Source organism: Crassostrea angulata, chromosome 2 (assembly GCF_025612915.1).
Source record: "Crassostrea angulata isolate pt1a10 chromosome 2, ASM2561291v2, whole genome shotgun sequence".
Lineage (NCBI taxonomy): Eukaryota > Metazoa > Mollusca > Bivalvia > Ostreida > Ostreidae > Magallana > Magallana angulata.
This window is the reverse complement of record NC_069112.1, coordinates 69,269,470-69,286,781: the sequence shown is the minus strand read 5'-3', so window position 1 is coordinate 69,286,781 and position 17,312 is coordinate 69,269,470. Positions and strand designations below refer to the sequence as shown.

Genomic DNA, 17,312 nt, shown 5'->3' with positions numbered 1-17,312 from the left:
CCTGTACGAAATCTTTTCAGCAGGAGTTACTTTCAGTGTGAATTTTGCACTATTTTTTAAACCAATAACGAGGAATCAACATTTCCGGAAAAATCAATATTTAAACCGCGATATCTCTGCAATGCAGTATCCGATTTTAAAACGAATTTAAGTTTTGTATTAAGCTTTGCAAACTCTACAATATGCATCTAATTTTATGTTTTTTTTATAAAGTTTTATTATCAGTACGAATTGTTACAGTAGAAGTTACTTTCAGTGTGAATTTTGCACTATTTTTAAAACCAAGAACGCGGCATCAAAATTTCCGGGAAAATCAGTTTTTAAACCCCGATATCTCTTTATTGCATCCTCCAAATTTCAAACGGTTTTCAGCATTAGATTCAGCATAAAAAGCTCTACAAACTACGTATACGTTTTTTGTTTGATCAAAAAATTCAATTTTTCGAAAAATTTGATTCGCTTCCAGTTTCGACCGGAAGTGACGAATATTTATTATATAGCCTCATTACAGAGGTAAATCGACCAAATCATAACCATTGAAAATTTCAAGCCTCTATCTTTAAGCATTTTTGAGAAAAGTCCCGGACAAAATGACTTTTTTAAAATTTTAAAAATGACGTAACGTCAAAACGGAAGTGACGTTGTCTTTAAAATTTTAACATCTTTGAGGGACGATATCTTGCTAAAATCTCTGGAAATTTCATTGAAATCGGTTGAAAACTTTTTGAGTTATGAAGCAAAAAAGGAGTCAGAAAAAAAAGAAAAAGTATAATAATAACTAGAGCAAAGCTCGTTGCAAAGCAACGAGTGGGTCTTCCGTTAATTTCGGAAGTAAAGCTGGAAGTTCCTGTTAGAAGCAGAGCTCTTAAACCAACAACAAGATTACGCAAATAAAAAGATGAAAAAATCGAATTATTCCTGGTACGACTTAACAAAAAAACGAATGTTTTTAAGTACGACTTAACAAAAACATTTCCGATTTCAAGAACGACTTAACAAAAAAAATCCGAATGTGTTCAAGTACGACTTAACAATTATTTTTGGTACGAGTTAATCTTACTTTGAAAATTACACTATTTTTTAAACCAAGGACGCGGAATCAAAATTTCCGGAAAAATCAATTTTTAAACCCCAATAACTCTGTAATGCATCGTCCGATTTTCAAACGGATTTTAGTTTTGAACTCAGCATGACAATTACTGTAAGATACGTACGTAAAATTTTTAAAATTGAAAAACATGAAAATTTAAAAAAATTGGTTTTGCTTCCGGTTTCGACCGGAAGTGTCCGAATTGAATTTCCAGCCTTATGTCATAAGTAAAACGGTAGTTCTACCTTCTCTGTAAATTTCATAGCTTTATCTTAATTCAAAAAAAAGAAAAGCTCCGGACAAAATCACTTTTTAAAACGTGAAAAACGTCAATATCTGACGAATTTGATGACGTTATCATACAATTTTTTCATATCATAGAGATCTTTTATATACACATTAAACCTGTAAATTTCAAAACAATCGATGCAAGCGTTTTTGAAATATTTGAGTTGGAAAAAAAATAAAAAGAATAATAATAATAAGAATAAGAAAAAAAAGAAACCGTAGAAAAACAAAAGGGTCTTCCGTTGGAAACGGAAGACCCTAATAAAAAGAAACCGAAGAAAAACAAAAGGGTCTTCCGTTCCGGAAACGGAAGACCCTAATAATATGACTGAAAGTTAAGTAAGATATAAATGCAATCCTATCACACTCCCTCCACTCCAAAACCGAAATATCTTGAATAAGATATTGCGGTAAAAACAAAAATGTCCGAACCCTAATAAAATGAAAATTTGGAAATAATACAACTTCAAACAGCCAAGATGAACATAAAATATGTTATTTAATATTAAAATATTAACCCTGAAATAAAAAATATTTATTTGGTATACATTACAAATACTTCTATTAAATATATAACAGATATCACAATTGACCAATGACGTGACAGTTAATATTTTACATGGAACGAGGAGGAACCATCATCGTTGAACTGAAGAAATGAATCGCTGTTTCGAGGGACTGGTATAATATCCTCCTTGAACAAATTCTCCAAGAGTTTGTCATTTGGTTTCTTTGGTGGCAACACGCCTTTCGGATCTATTTATGAATTGTTGAATGAAGTTTTCTGAGTGAATGTCGACTTCCCTTTATGTTTCTATTGTTATGATGAATGATGTTACGTTTCTCAATCTCCCTATGCCCACAAGATTCACAGTCAAAAAGGAGGATTTCTCTCACATGGGATCTCCTCCAGTGTTTCCGGTAAGAGGCTAAAGAAGAATAATGTTTATCTCCACACCCTGGTACTTGGCACTTCATCCCCCATCCGGAAACTCCTGGCGAAGATCCCTATCAAGCGAAAGCACATCACTTTCTTTCACCTCCAGCTCCAGGACGTCCATTGTTGATATAAAAAACAAACAAAAAGGAAGTAACAGTCCTTAATTAATTATGTTTACTTATTAAAAATGTTTTATTATAAGAGAATATTTATATAACAGTATAATTTTATTGATCAGAAAGTAAGATATAAATGCAATTCTATCACATTACTTATCGGATGACTTATTAAAAGTCATTGTCCGTTTTCCGCAAATTATGTTAAACAAGAGAAATATAGATGAATGTAAACCTTTTTCAACAAAAAAATGAAAAGTTTGTGTTACACCATTTCTGTATCGGGAACTACATGTAGAGGGAATGACATATTTACTCGTTAATAATCTTCACTCAAACCTTAAGTTCTCCCCTTGATATACCATTTTTTATTTTGGGCATAGAAAAACAAAACTGTGTTGTTTTGTTTTGGATAAGTAATCCGTAATTGTTACCAATTGTTTTCTGAAAGGCTATTAATTCATTCCATTCTTTTGTAAAACATACAAAAAATGCCCTATAATAAGAAGGGAAATCAGGTAAACTCATATGATACGCATTACATGTTTTGATATTTGCCTTAATATTTTGAAACTGTTTATCTTTGTCATTTCAAATTAAACAAGCATTCTGAGAGTATTGCATAAGCAATACACGTCCCCTACCGGTTTGTGGAAATATTGTGAAAACAATGCACTGTTATGCAGAATATCGAACCCGAACATTAAATGATTGGAATATAAAAAATTAATTTTCTCGAAAATATGTCAACCAGACGCTATAAAAGTGTAAACTTGATCTGTAGTTTGATATTTTGAAGCTGTTCAGCAAATTTTATATTATTCATCAAACGCATCAAGAAAAAAATGTTGAAAACTGAAGTGGGACAGACAGACGGACGGACTGACGGACGCAGAGGAAAGCTTTAGTCCCCTCCGGTGAAAACCGGTAGGGGACTAAAAAACAATTGGCAAAGGCACTCTTTGAAAGGCTAAATGGGATAGGATGGGACTTCTCTTGCTTTAAGATTTGCCAATCTTCACTAATTAATTGAATATTCACCGGTTACAGGTCTATTTGTTCATTTCTGCCAGCTGCCATTTCCACAGGATTCTCAAAATGAATAAGTTCTGCTGAACCCTGGCTATCAATATCCCCATTCGAATTTCTGGCATGTGGGTCATAAATAGAATATTCTTCGTAGTTTCGACAAAGAATGGCTATATAAGAGTCTGATATCCGAAGATCAAGAGTCTTGTTTTGTTTCTCATCAGTGCAGATGTGATAAATGTAAAAATGAATGAGGAATTTACAAAATATGCCTCACTCAGAATCCCAACACTAGTCAATACATTGCTAAAACCATTTTTCTTGTAATTCGTCGATGTCTATTCTTGAATCAGCTCTACGGAATGGCCAACCTATTTTTCGCAGAACATTGAAACCAAGACTGCCACCGGCGAGAAGAACGGCATCAACTAAATTGACCGATGTTAATTTCAAGGCAACGAGGGCTGTTATACAGATACTAGAACACTGCAGACCTGTTTTTGCGTGATCAATAATAATAAAAGAAATGTAGGACAAATCTAAAAGTTCATTATACAGTTACATCGTGTAACATACGCAGCCTTAATTATTTTTGTTGCAAATGACTGAAAAAACCCCAATTAAACGTGTTTATTTCAAACCAGTGAGTTGGTAATCAATGTGTCGCACCTCTTCATTTTCTCCTTTTAGTCTAATTGTACTATTATTTTTATTTACCACCCACCAAAGTAAAAAAGAGTGTCAAACCCTGAGTGATGAACGTACAGGAAAAGTAGACTAAATGTGAGGATTGGGATTTGTCGCATTTTTGTTGGAATTCAGTACATTTGTCCAACAGCACCATAATGCATCGCAAAACAATACAGCTGGAGAGTTTACTTGGTACAAAGTAAACTGTTTAGGCTAGTCTTCCTAAGAATTGCCATGCCCCGCGAAAATAATTTGCATGTAAGTGATCTAGTGCAATGGTCGATAGTAGTTTACTGGCCTGGTTGACCATTTCCATAGCATCAGAAAGAGCAGCTTGTCCTGACAATACAGCTATAATCAGCCATTTCTGTGCTTGGACACAAGAGAAAAGCATGATTTGATTCTGATGACACTTCAAACATCAGACCAATTAATATGACATTGCATTTGTTTTAATCCTTTACAATGAGGCATATTTGTGCAAAGGTTGAGGAAATTCTATTGGAAGGTTATTTATTAATTTACTAGAAAATTGAAATGAAGTGCACACATACATACATACACACACATACGAACACACACACACACACACGCACTCACGGTAGCGATGCTATATCCCCTTCGCAACAAGTTGCGCGAGGGGATAATTATAGTTCATTCACAACTTGAGATCTCACTCCTACAATGCTGCTTTTCTAACAGTAGGACATATTGATATTGAGATTATAGCTCTCTCTCTCTCTCTCTCTCTCTCTCTCTATATATATATATATGAGTACATCTAGAGTCATAGACTCGTTAGTGACATCATTGCAAAAGTAAGCTCTTGAAGTACCTCATTATCTGCACAGGTTCTGAAGTCTGTCCTCCTCGAAAACGATGATATGGACCAAATAAACATATCGCAATTATGATATTGGTCCCACCCTATGATCTGAACCCCTGACCCTGGGGTCATGTTTTTATTTTTCTATGTAAAACTTTAATCCTCCATAGCGGCGTCACATTAATCAAGGATATATTATGAATGCTGTTGCTGATTTTCTTTAAATATCTATTCAAACTAAGAGAAAAAAAACAGGTGACATTAGACTCATGTGTTTAATCAAGATACAAAGTGCACACATTTCTTCAAGATCAGGTAATTAAGGATTGATTCTATCACAAAACGTTATTAGCATTTGATAATGATATATATGATTAATATGCCGAGGTACAAGGACAATAAAGTAATCCATGACATTTTTTAATGATGATACATTACACTGAGAATTAGTATATCTCTTCATAGTGTAACTTTCCGCATGGTGTGGCTCTGGCCTCATTATCTTATCTGACATACACATACCGTGACATGCTACATGATGGGGCCCTGAGAATTTCATCTTGTGTACACGCTGAAACCAATTTTGGAAATTTCTCTGAATATATCGTAAACTTTTTAGGAAAGCAAAGATCCATTGATCAGTTTATTTTATGATGCTCTTATTCTTTGACATAACCAATTAAAAATCAGATTTTACTGAGCTTTGTACATGTATGTGCACTGACATGTTCCCAAAACCTAACTCTTCCTTGGGCAATAGTTTTTTTTTAATAAAATTCTATGTACATATTTTGCCATATCTTGACGTCAATTTGTGCCGCATTAGGAGTTGATAACAATTAATGCTCATCGTCTGAATCTACCTCATCACTTTCACTGGAATCTGGGCTGTCTAAGCCAGATTCACTTTTACACGAGGGGGTACCTGGTGAGACTGATCGTACACTGTCCATTTTCTGCTTACGGTCTCTCTGGCGACCTCGATCTCGTTTTTCCTCTCTTCCTTCAGTGATTGCAGTACGTTCCCCGTTACTACTGCAACCAGTTGTTGTTGAATCCTCTTCGCCTGATTTCGCGCTGTCTGGTCTGCTGATCCAGCTTCAACTGTTTGCTCTCCTGCCCCTCGGACGACTTCCGGCAGACGAGACACTCATCTAAAATTCAGAACTTGCACACACCAATGTATTCGAATGCAACCATTATAAAACAGTTTATACCGTATGCCAAACATTGAAAAGGTTTTCAGTGTATACATATTTTTTTTTGCAACTGCATACATTAATGTTGCAATAGATTATCAAATGCAAACATTTAACTGATTACTTGTATCACTGGGATACTATTTATGGCAATGCATAACAAAATTACTTTGATATCTAATATATTACTGCTTATAGAGGAATTTTCCTGTGCAAACTACAGATTACAAAGATTACACATTATAAGAACTCTAACATGTATGTCAGAGCCTTTCAATTTGATTCCGACGCCAGGATTTTTTCTCTCCACACTATTTTTGGGTCCGAAAAGAGACGTCATTGGTAATTTGTTAGGGTTATCTTGTCCTTTAGGCAAATCTATAGACCCAATGGTGACCAGAAGGTTTTCGTCGATGGGCAAGCTTTCATTCGAATTCAACACCTTGGTGATTTCGGACATTTGACATCTGCATTCAAAATTTCCAAGGATTATAGCGGTACAATGAGGATTTTTTAAACTCGGATGACTAAGGACCACTATTCCCAGATCCGCATCGTGACCCCTGGCTTGTGAAAACAGGTCGTCAAACATGTCATGCAATTTATTTTGTATATCTATTAGTTTATCCCCACGCCATTGTTCGTTGAATTTTACCTTGAAAGTTGTGTCGTGGCCTCAATTTTTATAAACGTTCGAACGTCTCTTCCAAATGAAATAGGGTTTTAAACAAAATTCATTAGAACATCAGGCTCATGGGCCATAAAAGTTAGTCGAGCTCACACTTGATCTGTCTTACTTTTCCACTATAGATTCCTTTTGTATAAGTGAGACTGAGATCAAAAGTGTACATATATCAGAGCTGTGCATATTGCTAGGATTTTGATTTCCAATAATTTATCGAAATAATACCACCTTTTGAACTTAGTCATTTTTTGGCAAAATATTGCATATAGGTAACCCTCATTGTACGGATAACTCCTCCTACAGTTTTCAAGATAGGAAGTTGTTCTTTTGCAGATCAATTGAACATATATCAGAGGTGTGCATATTGCTAGGATTTTGATTTCTGATAATTTTTGAAAAAAATACTACCTTTTGAACTTAGTCATTTTTGGCAAAATATTGCATATAGGGTACCCTCATTGTACGGATAACTCCTCCTACAGTTTTCAAGATAAGAAGTTGTTCTTTTTCAAATCATTTCTACATATATTAGAGGTGTGCATATTGCTAGGATTTTGATTTCTGATCATTTATGAAAAAAATACCAGCTTTTGAACTTAGTCATTTTTTTGGCAAAATATTGCATATAGGGTACTCCATTTCCATGGATAGGGGTTGACATGGATTATGGATACAGTTCACATACCGGTAAAAGAAAACCCGGTTTGCTGTCACATTGACAGCTGTTCACTTGTTAAAAGATATTTTAAACAGTGCACAACAAAAAAGTTCTATGTCATAAATTCATCTATTTCAGTGCAATATATAGGGGCTTATGATCTGAGAAGTAAGCTTCAAGTGTCCCCAAAGTTTGAATTTGAGTTTCTGAAATGTTTGTGTTTAGGTGGTCAAGTGCAAATCCATAGTCAGTGGTAGAATATGTGGGTAGGTATTTAAAATTGAATTCTGACAGGAATTTGATGATATTTCCAGTTTGTGATGAAAGGTTGTCAATATTGAAGTCCCCAGTCAATACTACAGGTTTTTGATCGTCTAAACAATCTCAAAACATACTCCAAAGCATGTTTTTAATGTCAACAAATTTGTCTTTGGGGGAATATACAAGAACAAACATAATATTGGTAACCCACTGCGAATTTCAATATCCAAGGAAAAGAACTGAACATTATGTTCTCTCTTTTTGTTAATATTTTTTACAGTGAGTGATTCCTTGACATAAATAGCAAGACCATAGAAGGGTCTTTGGGTACCATGTTTTGGGGAGTCAAACCTATGCATTGTGTACCCTGGTAATGACAGTGTCTCTTCTTCATCATATTTCAGATATTGCTAATACATCTGATGACATAAGGTTTAAATCCTTTTCTAAATCCTCCTTGTAACACATTCCATTTTAACTTGATCAATTCCATTTGATCAAATTCTTTGTCTGGTTGTTAATTACATAGAAAACAACTGAAAACAATGCATTTCTAATAAAGTTTTTATTTCCAATTAATAACAACTGCTTGTTAAGAAAATTGATTTCAGTATTAAAAAAATATAACAACAAAAGAACCAAGCATGGTCTGACAACTCATGAATTGTGAAGGGAAAATATCAGCATTCCCTCATCACTGCAAGAGTAAGGTTTAAGAATTTTTTTAACAACTGCTTGTTTAGAATACCACGTTTAAGCTACTGCCTTACAACTGCTTATTTAAAACATAATAAACGATTTCAAGACATAAGGCTTATCAAAAATTGTGAATAAAAATACAAGGAGAAACAATTCAGAAAACTGTAAGGTAGAAGATTCCAAGCTTGCATTTCTTAACAACTGATTGTTAAGAATAGCTTTTACAAACTAAGTAAAAATTATTTTGACACTGCTAAAATCCACTGTTAACAATCAGTAGCAGTTTTTGATTCATAAAATTTTCTTAACAACTACTTGTTAAGAAAATTGTGTTTACAATCAAACCGTTACTGCATGTGACAAGTTCATGTTTAGATTATCAAAGATGGCTTTTGATGCAAAATATGACAGCTGATTGTTATGAATGCCAAAATCTCTCACAGTGCAAAGTTTGCAAGTCCTAACAACTGGTTGGCAAGAATCAAGCAAAAAATCAAGTTATCGGTTTGTAAACCTCTACAAAACCGTGTAAACAACTGCTTGGTTAAAATATCAGAATTTGCTTCACAGAGAGCAACTCTTAACAACTGATTGTTAAGAATGCCGAAATCTAAACGCCATTGGGAAAGATGAAGGAAATCTGTAAAATTTGTTGGTTTTAACAACTGGTTGGTAAGAATTAAGCAACGAATCAGGTTTAACATTTGCAATCCTTCACAAAACTGAATTTGAAACTTCTTAACAACTGCTTGTTAAGAATGTCAGAAGTTATGTTTTTCTGTGTCCAACGCCTAGCAACTTGTTGATAAAGAATTTATTCTGAATAATAAAGGTAAGATAACTCTCTGGAAGCAATAACAATGTATTTCTTAACAACCACTTGTTAAGAAACTCTCAAAAATTGCTCAAATTCAACGCTGTTGTTACGTTTAGAATACATTTGTTCATGAATATGAATTGATATCAATTGACAATGACAAGATGATATTCAACGCTATAAATGTCTGTCCTAAATAAATAAGTAATTAAGGAGACTAGAATGGAGCAGCACAAAACATGCAGAATTAATTAGTTATATATAATATATTAATTATATTTATCTTCAATGATTTAGTTCAAGATTCAAGCTGACGAAAACACACTTTTTCTATATCGTTACCTTCACCAAGTATTTATTTGTGTGTGTATATATATATATCAAATATCAAATACAAAAATCGGTACTCGGATGTATATTTTTTAATAGTTCTAAGTTTATTTAATAATGCATTAAAACATCGGTTTTAAAACTTAAAATGTCCATTGCTCTTGTACATACAGTAATTAGGATTTCCTACGTCTCTAAATATGCTAAATGACCGTTATCGCCTGTGGCAGTGTTTATATAGTAATTATCGTGACCAAGCACCTGTTACCAAGCTTTTCTCACCTTTGGCTGTCTTCTACCCTTATTTTTGGCTTACTTTAATGATTTGTTTTCACTGAACATCGTTTATATAGTCTATTATATAAATTAGAGAGCACACAGTAGAGAAATTGAACAGACCTAAAATGCCGCCACCGACTTCAAAGGTCTGGAAATATTTTAAAAGAACAAGTTTCAAAAAACGTAAAATGTCAGCTGTGCGAAGTAAATTATCCTATACGGGGGGAACGACAAATTTTGTCAATTCTCCAAGAAGCCGTAGAGACCGATGATATTACACGTGCGATTGTTGATATGGTTGTGTTTGATTACATGCCGTTACAAATGGTCGAAGGCAAAGGCTTTAAAAAACTGATGTCCATCGTTGCACCAAACTACAACATACCTTCAATGTACTTGTTCAAATTTATTTACACTTTGACCGAGTACCCGGGTACTCGATCGGAAAAACGTCCGAGTAACCGAGAACTAAAAATTGACCGACTTGACATCCCTAATAAATATTTATTTATATATATATATATATATATATATATATATATATATATATATATATATATATATATATATATATATATATATGGTAGACATCATAGTAACTAATGTTTGATCATGTATTGAAAATCTCGATATTCTTGGCATCTCTATTTATGTAATGCATCTTGTGAATCACACTAACTTAAGATTTTCCTGCGCGATTCTCTCTTTAATCTTTGATGGAATGTTTTTACTGTTAGTTAATTGAAAACCAGTAGCAAAACAGGAACTTAGTTTAACACTGACAATATGATCAGTACTCGTGAAGCAACCCTTATTCCTTTTGAAAATGTTCAATTCAAGGTCTTCCCCATTTACACTGCGCACTTCACCAATGTTAACTTTTGTCTTAGAAATTTTTACGACCACCATGTCATTTTTCTTGTACTTTCTTCTGTCTGTCCCTTGTTTTGTGAAAACCTGTAAATATTGCATTAAACAATTTTAGTTTAAGCCAAATCACTTTCATTTTTAAAAAAATGTAACCATCAATTAAATTGGAATCAATAGAACTTGTTTTATAATAAATAGTTACTATATACTGATGAGCTTTGTTTATTAATATTCACTGTTAAATGTTCTGCTCTCTCTGATACTTTTGATTAATTGAACTTAGGCAGTAGCACAACATTGTTACCGGTATATTAATTTCATTTTTAACAAAATAAAATCAAACAACAACGTGTTCAATGTTTATAGGAAACAAAATAATACAAAAAAATATATAAACATTTAGTGCCAAATTACGTTGTCTGGCAATTAATAGGATATGAAACTATGTATGTTGTCCCAAAGTAATGTGAATATGACATACTGTTTTCAGCCAATATATGTGCAAACGTTGTAAATACAAATAATACATTTTACCAGAGTTGCCTCTGCTTACCGCTGGTCGTGTTTCTTTTATAAGATAACTCATTATTTTTCATGATGTTAATTTTATTACCATATACTTATAAATCCGTAAAGTTTGAATGCGTAATTATTCACAGCAATGAATTGTAGATGCATAATATTTTTTGTAAACCTGTGTGTTTAAAATAACATGAACTCATTTGATTTCTTAATTATATAAACATTGAAACTTGTTATCTCATTACCCCTCTTATCGCTTAGATACATGTAGGTAATTAACTTCCAAACATACGGTATTTTATAGCGGTGTTTTCGATGTTCAAGTGTGTTGTGTTAGGTGATGTGTAATTAATCAGCTTGTCTCAAATGCAATATATTATCATCTTAAATGGTGTCAATGTAAAGATCTTGATTACTGTTTTTTTTTTATATTTTAAAGGCGGTAACATGCATAAGTTCAGATTTGAACTTTGGTTTAAAAAAGAGCGTTTTTAAAAGTCGGTATCTAAATTCAATGTGCTTTAAGGGCGCACAATAAATTAATAACAACGGAACTTTCTATAAAAAATCTGCTGTTAAAAGTATTCTTGATATGGTACAATACAAGCAATAGGACATATTTACAAAGCGGGTATTAAATTTCATTTGAATAATCTCAAAAATAATTTACGTAAAACTTAGTAAACACGGTACACCTCCCTGATGTCGCGGACATGTAGTTCTATTTCTACATGGTCTACTAATAACATTCTACCAGAAAATATTCCAGAGATGAGCTTGAATACAAGTTAATATTGCTGCTTGATTCCAATTTTTACGCATATTCAAATTAGTAAAAAAAATAGCACGTACAAATTTTTAACAACGGGTTTTCATATTAAATTAGAATTAATACAGTATTTTAATACGTTACTTTATACTGAATTAAGGAATTTAAAATCAATGCACAGTACCATGCACTTACATGTAAAAAATTGTTCGCTGTTCAAATAAAAAAACCGAAATAGTCGTCTTTTGACGATAAGTATTGAAACTGTTATCTTTTTAATTTCTAATGAATGAACCATTGATTTTCAACATAAGTCTGACTAGAAACTGAAGCTTCGTGTTTTTAGATTGGGTTCAATATATGAACAGATTTTGAGACTACATGTATGTAGAAGTTAGAAAGTTTATATGGGGAAGATCTAAAAATTGTCTCTACCGACAGACAGACAGATGAATGGACGGACGGATAGGGTGATTCCAATACTAGTATACCCCGACCCTTAACTTCGTTTACGGGGGTATGGTAAAGCTCTTTACCTCCTTGAATTCCGATCTCTTTTCTTTGTACTTTTCAATCAAGTCTAATTCTTTTTCACTTAAAGTTGACATCGGGTCTACTTCGGTAGTTCGATTCAACGTTGGCCAAGTTTCTTCGTTTGAACCCAGAATTTCACTAGCCAGAAATTCTTTCCACCAATTTGTACACTCGTCTGTAAATTGTGGAAGCTTGACGTCTTTGTCAAGAGATCTGAAATAAATTTGTTTCGTAAATTAATTGTCTTATGCATAATTATTTTTCATACACAAATAACATTCACAATTTTGATTTTTTATTCAAATAAAAAGAATTATAAGATATGTCTTTTGGTGTTTTAAGATCATATATTTTGAATCAACTTCAAAGTAATGTGTCAAATCTGGGACCGATAATATCAAAATATTATTGAACCTCATAAGAGTTTGAATATCTTCTTCTGTCATGTAAGGGTGCACTTGATTCGAAAAAAGAAAATGTTGCATTTATAGTGATTTGAATGGACTGCAACCAGTATGTGCAAGTTCATAAAAGGGTTAAAGAAGCTAGAGAGTATGCAATTATTATTTATATAACATTATTTCATTACTTCTTCAAAATACTTATTTTGCACATGTATCAAGATACGTAAAAGATACATATAAAGTTATATTCTTTTAGAGATTATGCAAACTAACTACTAAACAAGATGATTTTAACTTTAGTGCCAATTTTTCTTATATTTATGTACCGGGTACATGAATTATTATTCCATTATCATTGGCATGTCACATCTCCTAACTTATTTCATGCTCCCAAAACAATCAGTTTTTAACCAAAGAAAGCTACAAACAAATATTTTGATGCTACACAGATTTCAATACCACATTAAAAGTTAGCATTTCATAAACTTTAAGGTTGTTATAATGACCTTATAATCAGTTAAGAGGTTTGTCTGTTGGCTAATAAGCTTGATACCAATTGTTAGGCCTTTATTTTAGACTGAATTTGATTATGGATTGTTCCATCAATCTGATTAGTACACAAGGCCCAGTAAAAGACCAGTAAAAAGAGGGTACCTAACCTTCCTAGAAACCAAATCCGATCTCTCAAAATTCAAGGAGTCTGTGTTTTTATGCCCTGTTCACAGATGTTTTTGAGATTAAACACTATATGTTATCTTCATTTTTTGGCATTAAACACTAATCGGTAAATATGTACTAGGTGACTGGACCTTACCATTCAATTCTTTGTCTGCAAGGGTTTTCCCCTTTAATTCACCTGTAAGATTCATGTCATGAACAATCATGAGCTTTGCAATCTGAACTCGTTCAAGGTAACCGCTGAGTTGTCGATAGTGGTTTAAATGAACTGCTTTTGTGTGACCTAAATGGTCACATGCCCACTGCAGCTGTGATTCTGACAAGTTCATCATCTGCAATAACGATAACAAAATAAGTTATCTATTAAATTAATTGTTGTATCATCTGATTCAAAACTTTTCTACAGAAAAATAGTATAACATTTTTTTGGAAGATAAACAAGTACATGTACTTGTACATGTACACGTACTAAGATACCCAAAAATCTTGTACTTAGCCATATGAAAAAAAACAGTTGTCACAAAACATTGAAACACTCACCTGTGTCAACGTTGCAGTGTATTTCCTCATAGAAACGCTTGTAATTCTATGAGGAAATTTTAAATTACATTCCCTTGCCACTTGGTTCACAGCATCGTAACTCCTTGCACAGCATCGACCTGTACATAAATTATTGAAACCATTATTTCTTGAGGATAAATGAAATGAAAAACGACTTAATTGGATTGGAACTCAAGACAAAAAAATAACTCTACCTTTGGATGGAAATAACCAATCAACTTGGTTTGCATTATAAGCCTTTCTATACTCATGGCTTGAAATGTATTCAAGGGCCTTTTTAACGTCATTAGGTATGATTACTGGCACAGGACGGCCTCTCTAAATTACAAAATATAGATGAACATATCACATCAACATCTGTTTTTATTTAAATCTATGACTAATTAACTATTTCTAGAAAACATTACCTTTCCTCTAACGGTCATCAAATCTTGTGAGTTCATCAAATGATGTTCCAGTTCAGAGAGGTCTCCTAAGAGACTCTTATCAATATCTGCTAGTTTGGTGCTTCTTGCAGCATACTGCTTTACACTGAAATGTATTGAATGTTTCAAAATTAATATACATTAAGATTAACTCTTGCAATCAAATTACCAGGTAATAACTTATTTTAGGAAAATGAACTAAGTGTTACCTTATGTAATCGATCTCTCTTGATCTTCTCTTGTTATATAAAACAAGTCTTGCTTGACATAAAACAACTGCTCTCCTATAAGTCGATTCCACATAATTCTGCAGATTAAGTATGGACAGTTCTGAACAAATATGTTCCGTTAATGTTTTTATGTCATCAGGGGATGGAATTTCCACTTCTTTGTTAAAACTTCTTTGTACTAGTACTGTTCTTGCCATTTTAGGCACCCTCTCTGTCCATTTGATGTTCATCAATCTCATAAATGTATCACAGCTGTGGGCTTCATCAGGATCTGGTTTTTCTCTTATTTGAATTCTAGCCCATTTCTCATTAATGACTTTCAAAATGTCATATTTTATTTTTATGGCGTTTGAGGGGGAACGAAGATCTTCGATGTCATATAGGGAAAAGCAAGCTGTACAGCTGCTGCAACAACTAGATCATATTTTGAGGGAACAAGAAAATCCCACAATGATTGAGTTTGTACTTCATTTTCTGGAGAATCAAGTTTTCTAAGATTAATTAAAAACTTAGGCATAAGTCGCATATGCTGGGAAGCATAGTATTTGGCTTTTTTATTTCCATAGTTTCTTCTCATCCATGATTCACCCAATGCACAAATCAAATCATCTCCTTGTGCTACTATTTTCACCCCATCTCTTGTCATGATTTCCAAAACTTTTTCCTCAACTCTCACTCTGCCAGCTTCTCTGTCAGCATTTAATTGGATAACCTTTTTGCTTCGAAACTTTGTAGAGTCCATGGCAGATCTTTTCTGACTTTCTGAATGAGCTCTTTTGTGGTGTTTATCTATATACTTCAGGTTCATTCACTCATAACAAATGGAGCAAGGTGCAAAATCAATTACTTGAAATTCCACAGGTCTTCGGGAAATAATAAATTCACCTTTGCCTTCCTTTAAAACCAGCTCATTATGCATGTTATCACCTTTGGCTCTAAGCTTGTCAAATCTTCTTTTATCACTTTTCATCAGGGCGTCTTTTATTTCAGGGTCATTCCTATGTTTGCTTTTGAAGTGGCATGGTAGATGGAGGATCATTTTCTTACAAAGGAAGCAACAGTGTTTTTGATTGTACACTCTATCTAGCTTTCTATTAGGCTGTGAACTGTCTGCTAGATTGGTGCTCTTGAGTACTTTCCTTATGTAAATGTGCCTATTATCTTTAGCTCTCACTATTTCCTCTTCTTCAGGGTCCTCTTCAGGAATGTTTTCTTCTTCATCATTCTCTTCAAGAATATCTTGCTCGATTTCATCTCCTTCATCATACCCTTCTTTCTCGTTAACATTTTCCTCATTTAAAGTAAGCACTGTGAAAATATATATAAAAATATTATCATGCACATGTACATGTACTTGTGTATATAATCATAATTTTCTTCAAAATAAGAACAGAAGATGTCATTATAAAATTTAATAAATATTTCTGCATACTTTTTTTTCTTCTCTTAATGGGAGGTCTCCATCTGTCATGCTCCATGTCATCATCTTGCAAACATCTGAAATCAAAAGGGTTTTTAAATACTTTATTAAAGTATACAAAACATACCAAAGAAAGATAATATCAATATACCGATTAGGCCTATTAAAAAAAGTTGTGTGTTTAGGGTAACACTGATGAAAAAACTAGGTAGGGATTTTTTTTAATTTTATCATATTTTTTTCTGCATGAATCCTAAGAATGTTTGTGCCATATTTAAAAACAGATTTTTTGAAAGACATGATATAAAATTCACAATCGGATAAAAACAGACAACTAAAAATGGTAGGATCGGGGCATTTTTGTAGGTTAGGTCGGGTTACCCTAAACACACATCTTTTTATTTAAGGCCTTACTATACAATCACAAGACTTTTGGACATCGCAAGAGATAAAAAATGTATAATGTTCATAGTATTATATTTACATCTACTGAGTATGATTCCCTCTATTTCTTATGGAAACTTATAGACTGAAATCTACACGCCCTGTTTATCAATTGGTCAAAACCTACAGCAACCAAAGAAAATTCACAGACTGCACGAAATAACATGATGATGTCAGACTCAAATTTCAATAGGATATGATTTGACGATTTCTATTAGCTAACGTACACTAACTCAGGTTATGTATTTTATCTGCAATACTGCCACATTCATATCACGCATGAATCACCAAAGAAAGCTTTTTATTGTTAAAATAATATGTCCTGCAAAAGCACTTCCTTCACTTTTTCAGCCAAAAACGCTAAATAGACTACAAATCAGAAAGATGAGGAGAAATTTAAAACTATTTTTGTATTGTATTGTATTGTTCCTTTAAGTATTAAACATATTACAAGATTTTTATTCCAGTTATTCAACTAAATGGTGCACAAAAAACCGAACTTTGCCTCCCTGGTTATTGACAACTCATTGCATAAGTATAAATTTGCT

General features: G+C 33.1%; 2 protein-coding genes across 2 annotated transcripts in view; both read right to left on the bottom strand.

Annotated features, from left to right (window-relative positions):
• LOC128173537 (neurogenic locus notch homolog protein 2-like) overlaps positions 1 to 17,312 on the bottom strand; it is a 252,423-nt gene that overhangs the window by 60,062 nt on the left and 175,049 nt on the right. The gene's annotated exons all lie outside the window — the stretch shown is intronic.
• On the bottom strand, positions 10,518 to 13,020 carry LOC128173580 (uncharacterized). Its single transcript, XM_052839279.1, has 2 exons — positions 12,605 to 13,020; positions 10,518 to 10,864 (listed from the first exon to the last, which is right to left on the bottom strand). Exons 1-2 carry the CDS (start codon positions 12,674 to 12,676, stop codon positions 10,577 to 10,579), a joined length of 360 nt encoding a protein of 119 aa, XP_052695239.1. The 5' UTR covers positions 12,677 to 13,020; the 3' UTR covers positions 10,518 to 10,576.

Excerpts from the sequence above, each read along its gene's own strand:
- LOC128173580 (XM_052839279.1), bottom strand. The coding sequence starts at position 12,676 with ATGTCAACTTTAAGTGAAAAAGAATTAGACTTGATTGAAAAGTACAAA. Across the intron at positions 10,865-12,604 it reads AGAGATCGGAATTCAAGGAG|GTTTTCACAAAACAAGGGAC; the intron begins GTAAAGAGCTTT and ends CAATATTTACAG.